This window comes from Oryx dammah, unplaced genomic scaffold (genome assembly GCF_014754425.2).
Source record: "Oryx dammah isolate SB20612 unplaced genomic scaffold, SCBI_Odam_1.1 HiC_scaffold_40, whole genome shotgun sequence".
Classification (NCBI taxonomy): Eukaryota; Metazoa; Chordata; class Mammalia; order Artiodactyla; family Bovidae; genus Oryx; species Oryx dammah.
Window position 1 is genome coordinate 160,382 of NW_024070224.1, and position 18,021 is coordinate 178,402.

The window sequence follows — 18,021 nt, forward strand, 5'->3', positions numbered from 1 at the left end:
TCAATATTGTAATACATTTAAGTCTCCTAGCCTACTGTATCTCAAATTATTAATTTTTAAATATGATTGGCTTAAGTCAATTTAAAATGTATCTGGGCTAAGGAAACATCATTATTTGCAAACTGCTTACATCATCAGCTCTGTGTCTTCTGCAAGTTCTAATTTTCTTCAAAAGTGAATTAAAATCATGAGTATGCCAATTTTAACAATTATTACTTATAATGAATTTTTTCACACCATAAGGTAAATAAGATCTTACTTCTTGACTAGACTGAACTTAATGCCCCTTGTTGTGGGAATACTGAGTCTTAACCACTAGACCTTGGAAGCCCTTCTAGTGAGTATTTTAAGGAAGAAGGAAAAAGTGGGGGTGGGGAGAGAAAAACATGCTATTTGAAAAAAAAGGAAAAAAAAGGCTAGTAATTAGAATCCATATTATGCTATGCTATGCTAAGTCGGGTCAGTCATGTCTGACTCTGTGCGACCCCATAGACGGAAGCCCACCAGATTCCCCCGTCCCTGGGATTCTCCAGGCAAGAACACAGGAGTAGAAGTGGGTTGCCATTTCCTTCTCCAATGCATGAAAATGAAAAGTGAAAGGGAAGTCGCTCAGTCGTGTCCAACTCTTGGTGACCCCATGGACTGCAAGCCTACCAGGCCCCTCCATCCATGGAATTTTCCAGGTAAGAGTACTGGAGTAGGGTGCCATTGCCTTCTCAAACAACTGGGGTCAAACATAAAATTGGCTTAAGCTTCCTGTGTTTCAGTCTACGAAAATAGTAAAGGGTGAGAAAGGTCTGTCCATGTAATTAATCCCTTATGCTCAGTCACATCTGACTCTGCAATCCCATAGGACTGTATAGCCTATCAGCTTTTCTGTCAATGGGAATCTCCATGCAAAAGCACTGGAGTGGATTGCTATTCCCTACTCTAGGGGATCTTCCCCAACCAGGGATCAAACCTGAGTTTTTTGTACTGCAGGCAGATTTTTTACCATCTAAGTCACCAGGGTATCCCCTAGTTTAAGGGACAATTCAATTTGAACCTAATTCTCATTCTACATTTTAAAAAGAAGGTGACAAAATATGGGATTAAAAAGAAAACCTGGTTTTGAAGGAGACTATGTGTGAAGGTTTTGAATGGTGTGACAGCCCCCAGAAATACTCAAAGGCAAATCATGAAAAACTAAGAGAAAAACTTTATTTCAAACAGGTTCAGTGGTATGTGTACACTAGCAAAGGCTGGTTGTAACAGCACCTTCATTTGAAACCTGAACTGATACACAAAAGTGACATTGCTAAAATGTGGGTTGAACCCATCAACATGCTAATTCTGACATTTACCATAAACCTTATTATTTATTTTAGAATAAAAACTAATTCTTATTAGAAAAAAATGAAAACTTTAACAGCTCTACTAGTGAAATGAAATATATTTGCTGGTACTGCTTTGAAATTATACCACTAGCTTGTTAAGAGAAATTCTGACTTCATCCAAATATATTATTTAACTGATAATCTTCATTCATCATCTACTGTTGGCTTGACGGTTACTCCTCTTCTTATCTGACCCCAACCAATTAAACTGCAAAGTGAAAAATAAAAGAAATTATGAATTTTAAGTCCATTTCATTAGCATAAGTATAAAATTTTGACATAACTGTTCTTACTACATTTTCCTCTAAATTCAAAATTGCTGTTCTATAAAGAAAAGTCTGTATATTACCTTCTTAGAATCCCAGAGCCTCATACATGGATTTTGGCCACCACGAATGACAAGAAAAGCAAACAAGAATTTGCTATAACACATATACTAACGTCTCTCTAAAAACAACAAAACTACCCTTTCAGAATTAGGAAACAGGAGCACTTCAGGTCCCCCTAGGTATAATGTCCCAAGACAAAAAAAAAAAAACAAAAAAAACACACACACCAACTTATTTAAAAACAAAAGAAGTCATTACCAATTTTTCCCTTGAAAAATGTATCTTTTATAGCACCTCAAAGGAATATAATAGCTTTAAAGGAAAATAAATGAAGAGAAAAAAGTGAAGAACTGGAATAGAGAGTCTATAAACAGATTATTCTCAATAGCACAGTCAAACACCACACTGGATGATAATTAAAGTTTTCCTTCTAAAAGAAAACCACCTAACTATGATTAAAAAATATAATTCTAAAGAATATAAAAGAGAAAGTTAGTAAAAATGGGTGATATAGGTTTCAGATATAGAACATCAAGTAAGTAACATTCTGACCAAAGCAGCAGCTAAGGATAATACTAACAAAACAAAGCTACAATTATAAGAGAAAAAACTTTTGTGGCATTTTTGCTCACGCAGTACGTTATAGCCAAGTAGAAGCCAATCAATACACAGTTCCCCTCATGAGACACAAAGAAACAAACAGCACTTGTTTTCAAAGGTCTGTCCAGTTTCAGGGCTGCTCAAAAGACTAGTTTCTGCCTTATTGGACTCGGAATACCTGCAGAACTCTGGCACAGTTGTACTATGATGTTGAAGATGCCTGAAAGCAGTTGTGTGAGACCAGGTGAATAAAAGTTTCAGGAAGACTGTAGGCTAAAGGTGCCTGAGGGATTAAGGAATATGAGCAAAGGAATATAATAAAATGGGGGTCACAGAAGAAGCAAGAGTGAGACTCAGGGATATTAAGACATAAAACAGTTGTGTGCACAGACAAATCAGACAAAGGAACACAGCTCCAGGGAAGATGAAGCTTAGATACTAGGTTGATGTTTTCTTTCTGAAGTTTTTCAAGACTAGAAGAGATGCCTGTTTTTATGTTTTTTACTTTTCTTCAAATGCCTAATCTTAAATAAAACAAGGCATATAAATATACGGGGAAGCAAGATCACAGTCCATGTAACAGAACAAAATAAAAGCCAAGATATTAAATGCAGAGGCCCTGGACTTACTTCAGAAGGACTTTGAAGCAAATGTCTTGAATAGTTTCAAAGAGCTAAAGGAGAAACAGAGACCTAAAAAAACATTAGGAACATCATACATAAATAAAATAAGACTTTACACATAGAGAATTTCTAATACAAAACAAATTATAAAAAGTATTTTCAAAACAGGAAATGAATAGAAAACAACTATATTCAAGTTCTAAAGCCAGAAAATGCAAGCACAACTGGGAAATTCACTAGATTAATAAATCAGTAGATTCGAACAGTATCAGCAAAGACGAACAAATCTTGAAAACAGGTAATTTAAATTACTGACATTGAGAATAAATGAAAAAACAAAAAAGTAACATCAACTAAATAACCTAAAATATATCATTAGAATCATAATTATGAGAGTCCCAGAAAGGAAGAGATGAACAGTTTATCTGAAGAACTAATGACTGGAACGATACATGAATATGTAATACAAGAAGCTCAAAAATTTCCAACTAGGAAAACCCAAAGAGATAACAAGACAAACTATGATCTAACCATCCAAGGCAAAGACAAACATAAAATGTTAAAACAGCAAGAATAAACAGTCAGTACATAATAACAAATGTTCTATAAGATTATCTCTGAATTTCTTAGCAGATATCTTGCAGGCCAAAGGACAACAGGATGATACACTGAAAGTATTAAAGCAAAAAAACTACCAACCAAGAATGTTAACTTTAAAAATACTTCAATATTAAGAAATGAAGGTTTTTCACAGATAAAAGCTTCTTGAATTCATTCTCAGTATACTTGATTTTTAAATAAATGCTAAAGGAAATCCTTCAAGTTGAACTGAAAAAATAGTACATAGCAACAAAAGATCTCTGAAAACATACTGCCCTCTTGGTAAAGCAAAGAATATAGACAAAGAAAACTGCAATACTTCATTCTGGAGCACAGAATCTATATATTCAATATGTAAAAATTAATAAGAAATACCGTATACAAAGATATAATTTATCTATCATATCAAAAGCCATTAACTGCACAAATAGATCTTTAAAAGAGAGGGTGGCATGAATTGAGAGACTAGCAAAGAAAGATACACTACCATACATAAAATAGATAGCCAGTGGGTACTTGCTCTATGACAAGGGGAGCTCAAATCTGGTATTCTGTAACAACCGAGAAGGGTGGGTTGGGAGGGAGTGTGGGAGGGAGTTTACTGAGGAAGGGGACATATTTCTATCTATGGCTGATTCACAGTAATGTATGGGAGAAACCAGCAAAACACTATAAAAAAATTATCTTCAAAATAAATGAATTAAAAACAAGAAAAATGTGTGCTTTTGATGTTTACACCAGTTGCGATATAGAAGCAACCTAAATGGTTGTAGAAAAGGCAGAGGAACTAGAGATCAAATTGTCAACATCCACTGGATCATCAAAAAAGCAAGGAAAAAAAAAAAAAAAGCAAGACAATTCCAGAAAAACTCTTTTTCTGCTTTATTGACTATGCCAAAGCCTTTGACTGTGTGGATCACAATGAACTGTGGAAAATTCTGAAAGAGATGGGAATACCAGACCACCTGACCTGCCTCTTGAGAACCTATATGCAAGTCAGGAAGCAACAGTTAGAACTGAACATGGAACAGACTGGTTACAAATAGGAAAAGGAGTACGTCAAGGCTGTATATTGTCACCCTGCTTATTTAACTTATATACAGAGTACATCATTAGAAACACTGGGCTGGAGGAAGCACAAGCTGGAATCAAGAATGCCAGGAGAAATATCAATAACCTCAGATATGCAGATAACACCACCCTTATGGCAGAAAGTGAAGAGGAGCCAAAAAGCCTCTTGATGAAAGTGAAAGAGGAGAGTGAAAAAGTTGGTTTAAAGCTCAACATTCAGAAAACGAAGATCATGGCATCTGTTCCCATCAATTCATGGCAAATAGATGGAGAAACAGTGGAAACAGTGTCAGAGTTTATTTTGGGGGGCTCCAAAATCACTGCAGATGGTGACTGCAGCCATGAAATTAAAAGATGCTTACTCCTTGGAAGAAAAGTTATGACCAACCTAGATAGCATATTCAAAAGCAGAGACATTACTTTGCCAACAAAGGTCCATCTAGTCAAGGCTATGGTTTTTCCAATAGTCATGTAAGGATGTGAGAGCTGGGACTGTGAATAAAGCTGAGCACCAAAGAACGGATGCTTTTGAACTGTGGTGTTGGAGAAGACTCTTGAGAGTTCCTTGGAGTGCAAGGAGATCCAACCAGTCCATTCTAAAGGAAATCAGTCCTGGGTGTTCTTTGAAAGGAATGACGCTAAAGCTGAAACTCCATTACTTTGGCCACCTCATGCAAAGAGTTGACTCACTGGAAAAGACTCTGACACTGGGAGGGATTGGGGGCAGGGGGAGAAGGGGACGACAGATGATAAGATGGCTGGATGGCATCACCACCTCAATGGACATCAGTTTGAGTGAGCTCCAGGAGTTGGTAATAGACAGGGAGGCCTGGCGTGCTGCGATTCATGGTGTCACAAAGAGTTGGACACAACTGAGTGAGTGGACTGAACTGAAGTGTCCATCAACAGATGAATAATAAGGAAGCTGTACTGTATATACATATAAACATATGGGGAAGGGGAAGGAGAGGGTGAGATGAATAGAGAGTAGCAAGAAAACATATACATATGAAAGGGAAAACAGATAGCCATTAGGACAACCTAGAGGGGTAGGATAGGTGGGAAGTGAGAAGGAGAGAGGTCCAAGACAGCAGCGACATGTATATACCTGTGGCTGATTCATGTTGATGTAAGGCAGAAAACAATACAACACAGTAATTATCCTCCAATTAAAAAAAAAAAAAAGAGTAAGACATTCCAAGTGATTTAAAATTAAGCATATCATTTGGCATAAAATGTTCTAATGGTGTTATATGTAATTCCATAACAACAACAAAATACACAAATGAAAAGGATGGGTTACTTTTAAAAGAGTTTAGGAACAGGACTTCCCTGGTGATCCAGCAGTTAAGACTCAGTGCTTTCACTGCTGCAGGTGTGGATTCAATCCCTAGTCAAGGAATTAAGGACCCCACAAAGAACATGGAAATAGGGTGGTCCTAAGAAGGTGGATGAACAGGATGGGAAGGCCACTTTCTCCCCCACAGATTCAACAAAAGAGATCATCTGACTGCTGACCAACTTCCACAAAACAACTTCTGAATGCGAGCAAAAGACACCAGGCACCCAGAAAGGCAGTCCATTAGCTTTGAAAAGAGGTAGGACAAAATATAAAAGACAAAAACAGAGACAAAACAGTTAGAGACAGAGACCAGGCCCAGGGAAGGGGGTCATGAAAGAGGAGGTTTCCAAACACCAGGAAACCGTCTCACGGGCAGGTCTGTGGGAAGTTTGGCAATCTCAGAGGGCAACATAACCGGGAAGAAAAAAAAAAAACATGGATTATGGACCTAATCATAACTCCCAGTGAAGTAGTAGCCCAGACACTTGCATCTGCCACCAGTGAGTGGGGGCTGAACAGGAGGCTTAGGGTAACATCCTGAGGACAACTTGAAAGAACTAACGTGAGGTAGCAACCCAAACTGAGGTACAGCCAGAGAGAGGGCAGAAGAAAAGAAACAGAGAACTTTCTCCTAAAAAGCTCTAACCTGAGGTAGAGCCTGGCCTGTTCATAGAACAAAGGACTGAGTGAATACCAGAGGAGAGCTAGCCAGCTGTGGACATGCCCATTCCCACGCTCGAGGCAGACACACAGGCTGGCAACAACCAAAGCCAGAAGGCAAGGGGCAATCTTGGCCCCATAGATGTCATGCTCCACAAAACCATGAGCAGTCTCCCATTTGCTAACCAACTCTTGGGATCCTGGACAGTTGACATATGCCAGGAGGGCTGCAGCCAGAGATCAGCTCCCCAGAGAAGACATGTGAACACCTGAGAAGGCAGTCTTGTTGCGCACCCAAGCAAACAAGTGGCTGGGACCGGGGAGGTGATCAAGATGCACCACCCACCTGGAACAGTGCACTAGCCAAACACCAGGTCACCCGAGCTGCTCAGATCTGGAAGGGCACAAAATGCATGCCCAACTAAGTCTGTGCCTTTGTGGAGTACACAAGAATCTGAACTTGAGTATCTTAGATCTGAGAAGGGCACACAACCCAGGGCCTACTTTGGACAGTTCTCCTGCAGAGCAACCTGCAGCCTAAGCACTGTAGACAGGGAAAGTACACACATTGTGAGAGGGTCAAACCCAGTGTGGTCCATGTACGGCGAGCACTCCCCACACATTTAATTTTCATATTTATAACCTATTATGGCTTCCCTGGTGGCTCAGAGGTTAAAGCATCTGCCTGCAATGCAGGAGACTTGGGTTTGATCCCTGGGTCAGGAAGATCCCCTGGAGAAGGAAATGGCAACCCACTCCAGTACTCTTGCCTGGAGAATCCCATGGACGGAGAAGCTTGGTGGGCTACAGTCCACAGGGTCGCAAAGAGTCGGACACGACTGAGCGACTTCACTTTCTTTCACTTTTCTTTCTTATGGTTCTTCCAGTGGTCTTGTATAGATGTGAGAGTTGGACTGTAAAGAAAGCTGAGTGCCAAAGAATTGATGCTTTTGAACTGTGGTGTTGGACAAGACTTGAGAGTCCCTTGGACTGCAAGGAGATCCAACCAGTTCATTCTAAAGGAAATCAGTCCTGGGTGTTCTTTGAAAGGACTGATGCTAAAGCTGAAACTCCATTACTTTGGCCACCTCATGCAAAGAGTTGACTCATTGGAAAAGACTCTGGTGGTGGGAGGGATTGGGGGCAGGAGGAAGAGGGTAGGACAGAAGATGAGATGGCTAGACTGCATCACCAACACTATGGATGTAAGTTTGAGTGAACTCCAGGAGATGATGATGGACAGGGAGGCCCGAGGTGCTGTGATTCATGGGGTCACAAGGAGTCAGACACGATTGAGCGACTGAACTGAACTGAACTGAACCCTGCCTGACCCTATTTTTAAAGCAAATTTCATACATATTTTTAAATAGTTTTTGTGATTGATCTTGTTTTGTACTTTTAATATTGTGCTTTTTAAAGTCTAACCTCTAGATTTTTAATCTTTGCTTTTTGGTATTTCCTATCAATTTTCTACCCTTAAAAATCTAATCTTCAGTACCCATTTCTGCCTAGGGGTATGACTGCTGGCTTTATTCCTCTCTCCCCCTTTGACTCTCCCTTTTCTCCCCCAGGTCACCTCTATCTCCTCTCTCCCCCTTCTCTTCTCTATTTAACTCTGTGAATCTCTCTGGGTATTCCAGGCTGTAGAGAACATTTATGGAACTGATCACTGGCCAGACTGGCCTCTTCCCTTTTGACTCCACCCCTCTTCTCCTACTAGTTAGTTCATCTCCCTCCTCCCTCTATTCTTTTCCGTGTCACTCTGTGAACCTCTCTGGGTGTCCTTCACTGTGGAGAATCTTTTCATCATTAACCTAGATGTTCTGTCACCTGTGCTGTATGCATGGAGAAGTCTTGACACTACTGCAAGAGTAAGACTGAAAGTCAGAGGCAGGAGACTTAAATCCAAAACTCGAGGACACTAGAAAACTCTAACTCTGGGAACATTAATTGATAAGAGCTCAACCAAAAGCCTCCACACCTACACGGAAATCAAGCTCCATCCAAGAGCTACCAAGTTCTAGAGCAAGACATACCATGCTAATTCTTTAGCAACCCAGGAATATACACCTCAGCATTAAAATACAGGCTATCCAAAGTCATACCAAACCTACAGACATCGCAAAACTCACTATTGGACACTATCTGCACTCCAGCTAGAACAAATACAACTCCACCCACCAGAACAAAGACACAAACTTTCGTAACCAGGAAAACATGATAAGCCACTAGTCCAACTCCAACCACAGGGAACAATCTGAACAATAAAAAGGAACTACAAACTTCCAGCATACAAAAAGGCCACCCCAAACCCAACAATCTAAACAAAATGAAAAGGCAGAGAAATATTCAGCAGGTAAAGGATAAATGCCAACCAAACCAAACAAAAGAGGAGGAGACAGGCAGTATACCTGAAAAAATTCAGAATAATGAGAGTAAAGATGATCCAAAATCTTGAAAACAAAGTGGAGTTACAGATAAACAGACTGGAGAAAAGGATTGAGGAAATGGAAGGAATGTTTAACAAGGACCTCGAAGAAATAAAAAAGAGTCAATCAACATTGAATAATGCAGTAACTGAGATCAAAAGCTCTCTGGAGGGAACCAACAGTAGAATAAGGGGAAAGAAAATAGCATAACCGAGGTAGAAGATAGAATGGTGGAAGTAAATGAAGCAGAGAGGAAAAAAGAAAAAAGAATTAAAAGAAATGAGGACAACCTCAGAGACCTCTGGGAGGATGTTAAATGTCCCAACATTCGAATCACAGGAGTCCCAGAAGAAGAAGACAAAAAGTAAGGCCATAATAAAATACTTGAGGAGATAACAGTTGAAAGCATCCCTAAAATGGAGAAGGAAATAGCCATCCAAGTCCAAGAAACCCAGAGAGTCACAAACAGGATAAACCCAAGGCAAAACACCCCAAGACACATATTAATCAAATTAATGAAGATCAAACACAAAGAGCAACTATTAAAAGCAGTAAGGGAAAAGGAACAAATAACATACAAGGGGAGTCCCATAAGGATAACAGCTGATCTTTCAATAGAAACGCTTCAGACCAGAAAGAAATGGCAAGACATACTTAAAGTCATGAAAGAGAAAAACGTACAACCCAAATTACTATACCCAGCAAAGATCTCATTAAAATATGAAAGAAATCAAAAGCTTTATAGACAAGCAAAAGCTGAAAGAATTCAGCACCACCAAACCAACTATTCAAAAAATGATAAAGGATGTTCTCTAGACAGGAAACACAGAAGAGGTTTATAAACTCGCCCCAAATCACAAAAGGACTGGATGTGTAAAGATAAAAAAGCAAGACCCCTACATACTCTTTCTACAAGAGACCCACCTCAAAACCACAAACTATTACAAACTGAAGGTGAAGGGCTGGAAGAAGATATTTTGTGCAGATAGAAACCAAAAGAAGGAAGCAGTAGCAATAGTTATATGTTACAATAGACTTTGAAATAAAGGCCAAGAAAAGAAACAAACAAGGACACTAAATAATGATCAGAGGATCAATCCAAGAAGATATAACAATTATAAATACATATGCACCCAACAAAGGAGCACAGCAATACATAAGGCCAATGTTAACAAGTATGAAAAGGGAAGTTAACAGTAAAACAATAATAGTAGGAGATTTCTTTAATACTCACAATGTGGACAGAAAACCAAGAAGAAAACTAGCAAAGAAAGACAAAATTTAAATGACACAAAAGACCAGTTAGACCTAACTGGTATCTATAAGACACTTCACCCCAAAACAATGAACTTCACCTTTTTCTCCAGTGCACATGGAACATTCTCCAGGATAGATCATATCCTGTGCCATAAATCTAGCACTGATAATAAAATCATTTGAAGTGTAGTTTCTGATCACGATGTGGTTAAGATTAAATGTCAACTGCAGGGAAAAGACTATTAAAAATACATACATATGGAGCCTAAACATCAAGCTTGTGAAAAAAAACAACAACAACAAATCACAGAACAAATCAAAATATACATAGATCAGATGAAAATGAACACGATAACCCAAAACCTATGGGATTCAGTAAAAGCAGTGCTAAAAGGAAGGTTCGTAGCAATACAAGGTTACCTCTAGAAACAAGAGAAAAATCAAACAAATAACCTAACTTTACACCTAAAGAAAAAGAAGAAGATCCCTAGGGTTAGCAGAAGTTTCCTTCTAAAATTTAGTGAAGTTTCCTTCACTAAAAATTATAGCAGAAATAAATGCAAAAAAAAAAAAAAAAACAAGAACCAAAGGAAACTATAACAAAAGTCAACAAAGCTAAAAGCTAGTTCCTTGAGAAGATAAACAGACAAACCATTAGCCAGACTCATCAAGAAAAAAAGGGAGAAGAATCAAATCAACAAAATTAGAAATGAAAATGGAGAAATCATAAGAGATTAACACAGAAATACAAAGAATCGTGAGACTACTATCAGCAACTATATGACAATAAAAGGGAAGAATAAATAAAATTTCCAATAAAACTTGGCAGAAATGGAATTCTTGGAAAAGTATAACCTTCCAAAACTGAGCTAGGCAGAAACAGAAAATCTTAACAGACCTATCACAAGCACAGAAATTGAAACTGTAATAAAAAATCTTCCAACAAACAAAAGCCCATGACAAAATGCCTTCACAGGTAAATTCTACCAAAAATTTAGAGAAGATTTAACACCTATCCTACTCAATCTCTTCCAGAAAATTGCAGAGGAAGCTAAATTGCCAAACTCATTCTATGAAGCCACCATCACCCTAATACCAAAACCAGACAAAGATGCCACAAAAAAAGAAAACTACAGGCCAACATCACTGATGAACATAGATGAAAAATCCTCAACAAAATTTTAGTGAACAGAATCCAACTACATATTAAAGAGATCATACATCATGACAAAGTGGGTTTTATCTAAGGGATGCAAGGATTCTTCAATATTCATAAATAATCAATGAATATAGTAAAGTTGCAGGATATAAAATTAACATGGAGAAATCCTTTGCATTCCTATACACTAACTAAGAAAAAACAGAAAGAGGAATTAAGGAAACAATCCCATTCACCACTGTGATGAAAAGAATAAGATACTTTGGACTAAATCTACCTAAAGAAACAAAAGACCTATATATAGATATAAAATACTGATGAAAGAAATCAAAGAGGACACAAATAGATGGAGAAATAGACCATGTTCATGGATAGAAGAACAAATACAGTGAAAATGAATATAATACCCCAAAGCAATCTATACATTCAATGTAATCCCTATCAAGCTACCAATGGCATTTTTCACAGAGCTAGAACAAATAATTTACAATTTGTATGGAAATACAAGAAACCTTGAAAAGCCAAAGCAATCTTGAAGAATAAGCATGGAATTGGAGGAATCGACTTGCCTGACTTCAGGTTATACTACAAAGCTACAGTCATCAAGCCAGTATGGTACTGGCACAAAGTCAGAAATATAGATCAATGGAACAAAACAGAAAGCCCAGAGATAAATCTATGCATCTAAGGACACCTTAACTTTGACAAAGGAGACAAGACTATACAATGGAGAAAAGACAATTACTTTAACAAGTGGTTCTGGGAAAACTGGTCAACCACTTGTAAAAGAATGAAACTAGAACACTTTCTAACACCATACACAAAAGTAAACTCAAAATGGATTTAAGATCTAAATATAAGACCAGAAACTATAAAACTCCTAGAGGAAAACATAGGCAAAACACTCTCTGACATAAATCGCAGTAGGATCCTCTATGACTCACCTCCCTGAGTAAAAGCAAAAATAAACAAATGGGACCTAATTAAACTTAAAAGCTTTTGCACAATGAAGGTAACTATAAGCAAGGTGAAAAGACAGCCTTCAGAATGGGAAAAAATAATAGCAAATGAAGCAACTGACCAAGAATTAACCTCAAAAATATACAAGCAGCTCATGCAGCTCAATACCAGAAAAATAAAAGACCCGATCAAAAAATGGGCCAAAGAACCAGACATTTCTCCAAAGAAGACATACAGATGGCTAACAAATGCACGAAAAGATGCTCAACATCACTCATTATCAGAGAAATACAAATCAAAACCACAATGTGATACCATTTCATGCCAGTCAGAATGGCTGCTATCCAGAAGTTTACACACGATAAATGCTGAAAAGGGAATGCTCTTACACTGTTGGTGGGAATGCAAACTAGTACAGCTACTATGGAGAACAGTGTGGAGATTCTTTTAGATGTGGCATACGACCAAGCAATCCCACTGCTGGGCATACACACTGAGGAAACCAGAATTGAAAGAGACATGTGTACCCCAGTGTTCATCACAGCACTGGTTACAATAGCCAAGACATGGAAGCAACCTATGTGTCCATCAGCAGACAAATGAATAAGAAAGCTCTGGTTCATATAAAAATGGAATACTACTCAGCTATTAAAAAGAATGTATTTTAATCCATTCTAATGACATGGATGAAACTGGAGCCTATTAGACAGAGTAAAGTAAGTCAGAAAGAAAAACACTGATACAGTATACTAACACATACAAATATGGAATTTAGAAAGATGGTAACCATGACCCTGTATGTGAGACAGCAAAAGAGACACAGATGTAAAGAACAGACTTTTGGACTCTGAGAAAGCAAAGGTGGGATGATTTGAGAGAACAGCATTGCAACATGTATACTACCATATGTGAAATAGATTGCCAGTCCAGGTTCGAAGCATGAGACAGGGTGCCGAGGGCTGGTGTACTGGGTTGACCCTGAGGGATGGGATGGGGAGGGAGGTGGGAGGGAGGGTCAGGATGGGGAACACATGTACACCCATGTCTGATTCATGTCAATGTATGGCAAAAACCACCACAATACTGTAAGTAATTAGCCTCCAATTAAAATAAATTAATTTACCAAAAAAAAAAAAAAAAAAAGAACATGGGAACAAAGATAAAGAGAATCACAACAAAGTGAGTCATGATCATCAAAATGAAAAACAGCTAGGCGTTCCCAAGTGTTCCAGTAGTTGAGAGTCTACCTGGCAGTGTAGGAAAGACACATTCATCCCCATCCAGGAATTCACACATGCTGCAGAGGAACTAAGCCTGTGCAACATAACCACTTAAGCTAGTGGTCTAGAGCCTTCGAGACACTACTTAGCCCAGATATTGGAACTACTAAGCCCAAGCACCACAACAAAAAGTAGCCCCTGCTCACCACAACTAAAGGAACCTCCTGCACAACAAAAACCTAGTACAACAAAAAATAAATAAAATGTTTAAATGTATATTCAAAACCAAAAAACAGTAATGGATCGTAACCGACTGAGTAATGGATCATAACCGACTGAGTAACCTATACACCTTTGAGTCCACATTATAGTATCTAAATAAATAAAAAAAGAGAACTGGCAAATGATAAATGTGTAAAAGCAACACACAGTGAAGATCAATCCCAGAGAGATCAAACAAAAATAATCAGGTGGGAAAAGGGTAGGCAATTTAATGAGAAGCAGGCTATCTGCCATCCCATCAAAGGTTCTCCTAATAGACAATCAAGGAAAAAACAAAAAAAAAAAAAACAAAAAAAACCCTTACAACAGAAAAATCAGATGGCTTATAGGAACAAAATTAACCTCTCCAACCAAGTATAGCGGGATATTCTGTGCCTTTATGATAAAGACATAACACAAACTATAAACCAATATGGACTATGATATAATGTAAATGTAATATTATAAAGTATCAAACTGAAATTAAGAAAGATTGTATAAATTAACAGATCTGTACTACTGAAATTTTAATTCATGTTAAGACAAGAAAAAGTTCCATATTACAGAGAGTACAGGAGGGGATTCGCTGGCATCCACTGGTTAAGACTGTGCTTCCACTTCAGGAGAAGGTCCAGGTTTAATTGATCCCTAGTTGGGGAGGTTCCACATGCCATGAAGTACACAAGGTGAGAGGGAAAAAATGAAGGAAAGAAGTAACTCAAATGTGCAAACTTAAAAGAAAGAAAAAAAACTAAAGGAAAATGAAATGGAAATAAAAATGGAAAGGAAATACATGATACTGGGCTGAAGAAATGAAAAGTCAGTAAAGGACAATGTTAAGACAAAACTGAAAACAAAACTGTAGGTTTTATATTCTGCCAATGTTAAAATCTTTGAACTAGTTGAATAAGAGAATATCCTTATTCTTACTAAGAATTCCAGACTATACTACCTACTCAGTTATTTTGAAAAAACTAAGGTATATAAAAATATGTATATATATATATATATACACAAACACACACACACATATATACATATACATATGTATATATGTATAGACACATGCACATGTAGTAATATGAATATATGATATATATATGGATAATAAAATGAATATCTATTTAAAAAGTCAAAGAAAACAGAACAATTGATTCTGAATTGTTTGATTTTATACAAACTATGTTTGAGACTAAATGAAAGCAGTCTCAGTACATGGGGTAAAAACTGAAATGTAGCTTTACCCAGCAGGGAGAAGTACAGATTTTAGTGATTCATACACACTGCTGAGTTGAGCCTTGAGAAGCACTGAATTTAAGGAAAAAAGTTTGTACCTGTACATGCATACACCGTTAAGAACAATATACCACAACAAAATGCATATTGTTTTGAAATGAAAAGTGAAACGTACCGCCAATGTTTCTCCACTCTTCGGCTAAGGGCTATTTTTTCTCCCACTTCTGTGCACACAGGATTCGTGAGAACTATTTTACCCAAATCAGCTTTGACGGCACTAACTCTTCCTCCTGTTGAAAGGGATCCTATGTTCACCATGAGCACTTCATTCTTGGACAACTTTTGTACCTGGGGGGGGAGAGGGGGCGGAAAAAATCCTTAAATAAAGGAAGTACTTTACAAAATAAAGTGACAAATTACTAAATAAAATTCTGCACTATATATATCCTACAAGGGTCAAAAAAAAAGTTTATTATTTAGCACTTACTGAATACAAACAGGGTCTAAGTTACTCAGGAAAGCACAGATCAATGTAACAAATTCTGAAGAGACTTAAGACAAAAAGTATCTACCCATATTCTTAAAAAGTGTACCAAGATAAGACTAACATAACACATAGTTTAGCAGGTTCTGAAGGCCTAATTCCATTCACAGATAACTAGGCACTTAAACTTCCTGGTCTCTGTAAAACTGAGTAATACCTACTACCATAATTATTAGCAATTATACTGCTAAACAGGCTTTCCGGGTAACTTAAAAGGTAAAGAATTTGCCCGCAATGTGGGAAACCTGGCTTTGATCCCTGGATCAGGAAGATACCCTGAAGAAGGGCATGGCAACCCACTCCAGCACTCTTGTCTGGAAAATTCCAAGACCAGAGAACCCTGGTGGGCTATGGTCCATAGGGTTGCAAAGAGTCAGACATGACTGAGTTACTAACACTTTCACACTGCTAAACAACCTCTTCCAACAATACAAGAGAAGACTCTAGACATGAACATTACCAGACGGTCAATACCAAAACCAGATTGATCACATTCTTTGTAGTCAAAGACAGAAAAGTTCTATAAAATCAACAAAAAGAAGACCTGCAGCTGATTGTGCTCAGCATGAATACTTACTGCCAAAATGGGATTTAAACTGAAGAAAGTAGGGAAAACCACTAGGCCATTCATGTATGACCTAAACCAATTTCCTTAAGATTATATAGTGGAAGTGACAAACAGATTCAAGGGATTAGATTGGACAGAGTGCCTGGAGAACTAGAGACAGAGGTCTGTAACACTGTATAGGAGGTGGTGACTAAAATTATTCCCAAGAAAAAGAAATGCAAGAAGTAAAGTGGTTGTCTGAGGAGGTCTTACAAATAGCTGAGAAAAGAAGTAAAAGTCAAAGGAGAAACTGAATAGAAACTGAATAGAAACTTTAAGGGTGACACAGGCTAGGAATTTAAGAAGAAACACTTTAAGGGAAAATTATTGTTTTGGCTGGCCAACCTTTATCAAACAGAGGTCATAAAATATCAACAGGCCTCTGGGCCAGAAGATAATGTACAAAAAATAAGACTACTGCAGAAAGAAACCTCGTATCGATAAAAGTTAGTACTGATGGAATGTTGAGTTGACTGTGCATTTTTCACTTTCCTCAATGTACAACTCAGGGGTATAAAAGCCCTCTCTGAAAATAAAGTAAGAGGCCTAGCTAACTGAAGAAGCTTGGTCTCCCTGTGTCTTTCTTTCTTTCTTTCTCTCCTCTCTTTTCTTATCTACAACTTTCTTTCTTTATCTCTCTAAATCATTCTCTTCACCAACGCTGTCACACTTCGGATACCCTGGATCCAACCAGGGCAGGACCCCAGCAGGCTGGGACAGTGAACACTTAAATATGTTACAAATTTACACTAAGAAAATTTAAGTACTTAGTTCTCTGTGTTACAACCTCACCAGAGCCATGACAGGCTCAGAGAGGTGCACTAGGCCAAAAATAATTCCTGAGTCATGCTTCCGGGGCTTCACAAAGATGATAACTTTGGCCAATCAGAGGGATGATAAGTGGCCAATCAGTAAATACCAAGAAACCCCTGCAGCCAATCAACCCTTGCCAACTCCCTGTCTTTGTTCTAAACTTATAAATACTGCTATAAATCTGGGCTCAGGGCTCTTGTTCTACTCCACTGTGCTGAATGTGACAGGAGCCCTGGCTCGAGCTAGCAATAAACCCCTTTATGCTTTTGCATTGCTGTAGATGTCTTATTCTCTCAGTTTTGGGGACTCGGACTCTGGGCAAAACATCTGGGGGCTCGTCCAGGATCCCTTTAATTGGGAAGAATAACATTCTCCCGGTAGAAGGGGTTTCCTCACTAGGAGGAGAGATATCTGAGCACCGGTGTTAGTTCTGATTAAGTCCAGCATAAGGCCGAGGCCCGGTATCGTGCCAGGGAGGCAGCTGGCTCTGGTTACTGGATTAAGTCCAGCATAAGGCCAAGGCCCAGTATCGTGCCGGGGAGGCGGCTGGCTCTAGTTACTGGATTAGGTGCAGCATAAGGCCGAGGCCCGGTATCATGCTGGGGAGGCAGCTGGCTCTGGTTTCTGGATTAAGTCCAGCATAAGGCCAAGGCCCAGCATCGAGCTGGGGAGGCAGCTGGCTCTGTGAACATCCTGCAGGTAAGATTGAATGGAAATTCAAGAAGACCCAGTGTTGTGTTGTTGGTGGCCACTTGGCGTTTATCTGTTGTGTTTATCTGTTGTGTTTGCGTGACTGCCGTGCCATCTTTGCTTGCCATCTTTGCTCTTTGTGTGCTCTTTTGGCTCCCAGTGTACTTTTCTGTGATCATGGGACAAACAACTTCTACTCCTTTATCTCTTATGACTAATTTCTCTGATTTTAAGTCTAGAGCAC

At 38.4% G+C, this 18,021-nt stretch overlaps 1 protein-coding gene across 2 annotated transcripts in view; it reads right to left on the reverse strand.

Moving 5' to 3' along the window:
- Positions 1-1,181: 1,181 nt before the first annotated feature.
- The window catches only part of LOC120859167 (eukaryotic translation initiation factor 2 subunit 3, Y-linked-like), a 39,126-nt gene continuing 22,286 nt past the window's right edge, over positions 1,182-18,021 (reverse strand). Inside the window, exons 11-12 of one of the 2 annotated variants that reach the window (XM_040235371.1) lie at positions 15,299-15,471; positions 1,182-1,584 (exon numbers count right to left, since the gene is read on the reverse strand). In XM_040235371.1, the coding sequence (XP_040091305.1) occupies positions 1,521-1,584; positions 15,299-15,471 (237 nt within the window). In that variant the 3' untranslated portion in view covers positions 1,182-1,520. The remainder of the gene's footprint in view (positions 1,585-15,298; positions 15,472-18,021) is intronic. The other variant, XM_040235372.1, reaches the window with a different exon arrangement.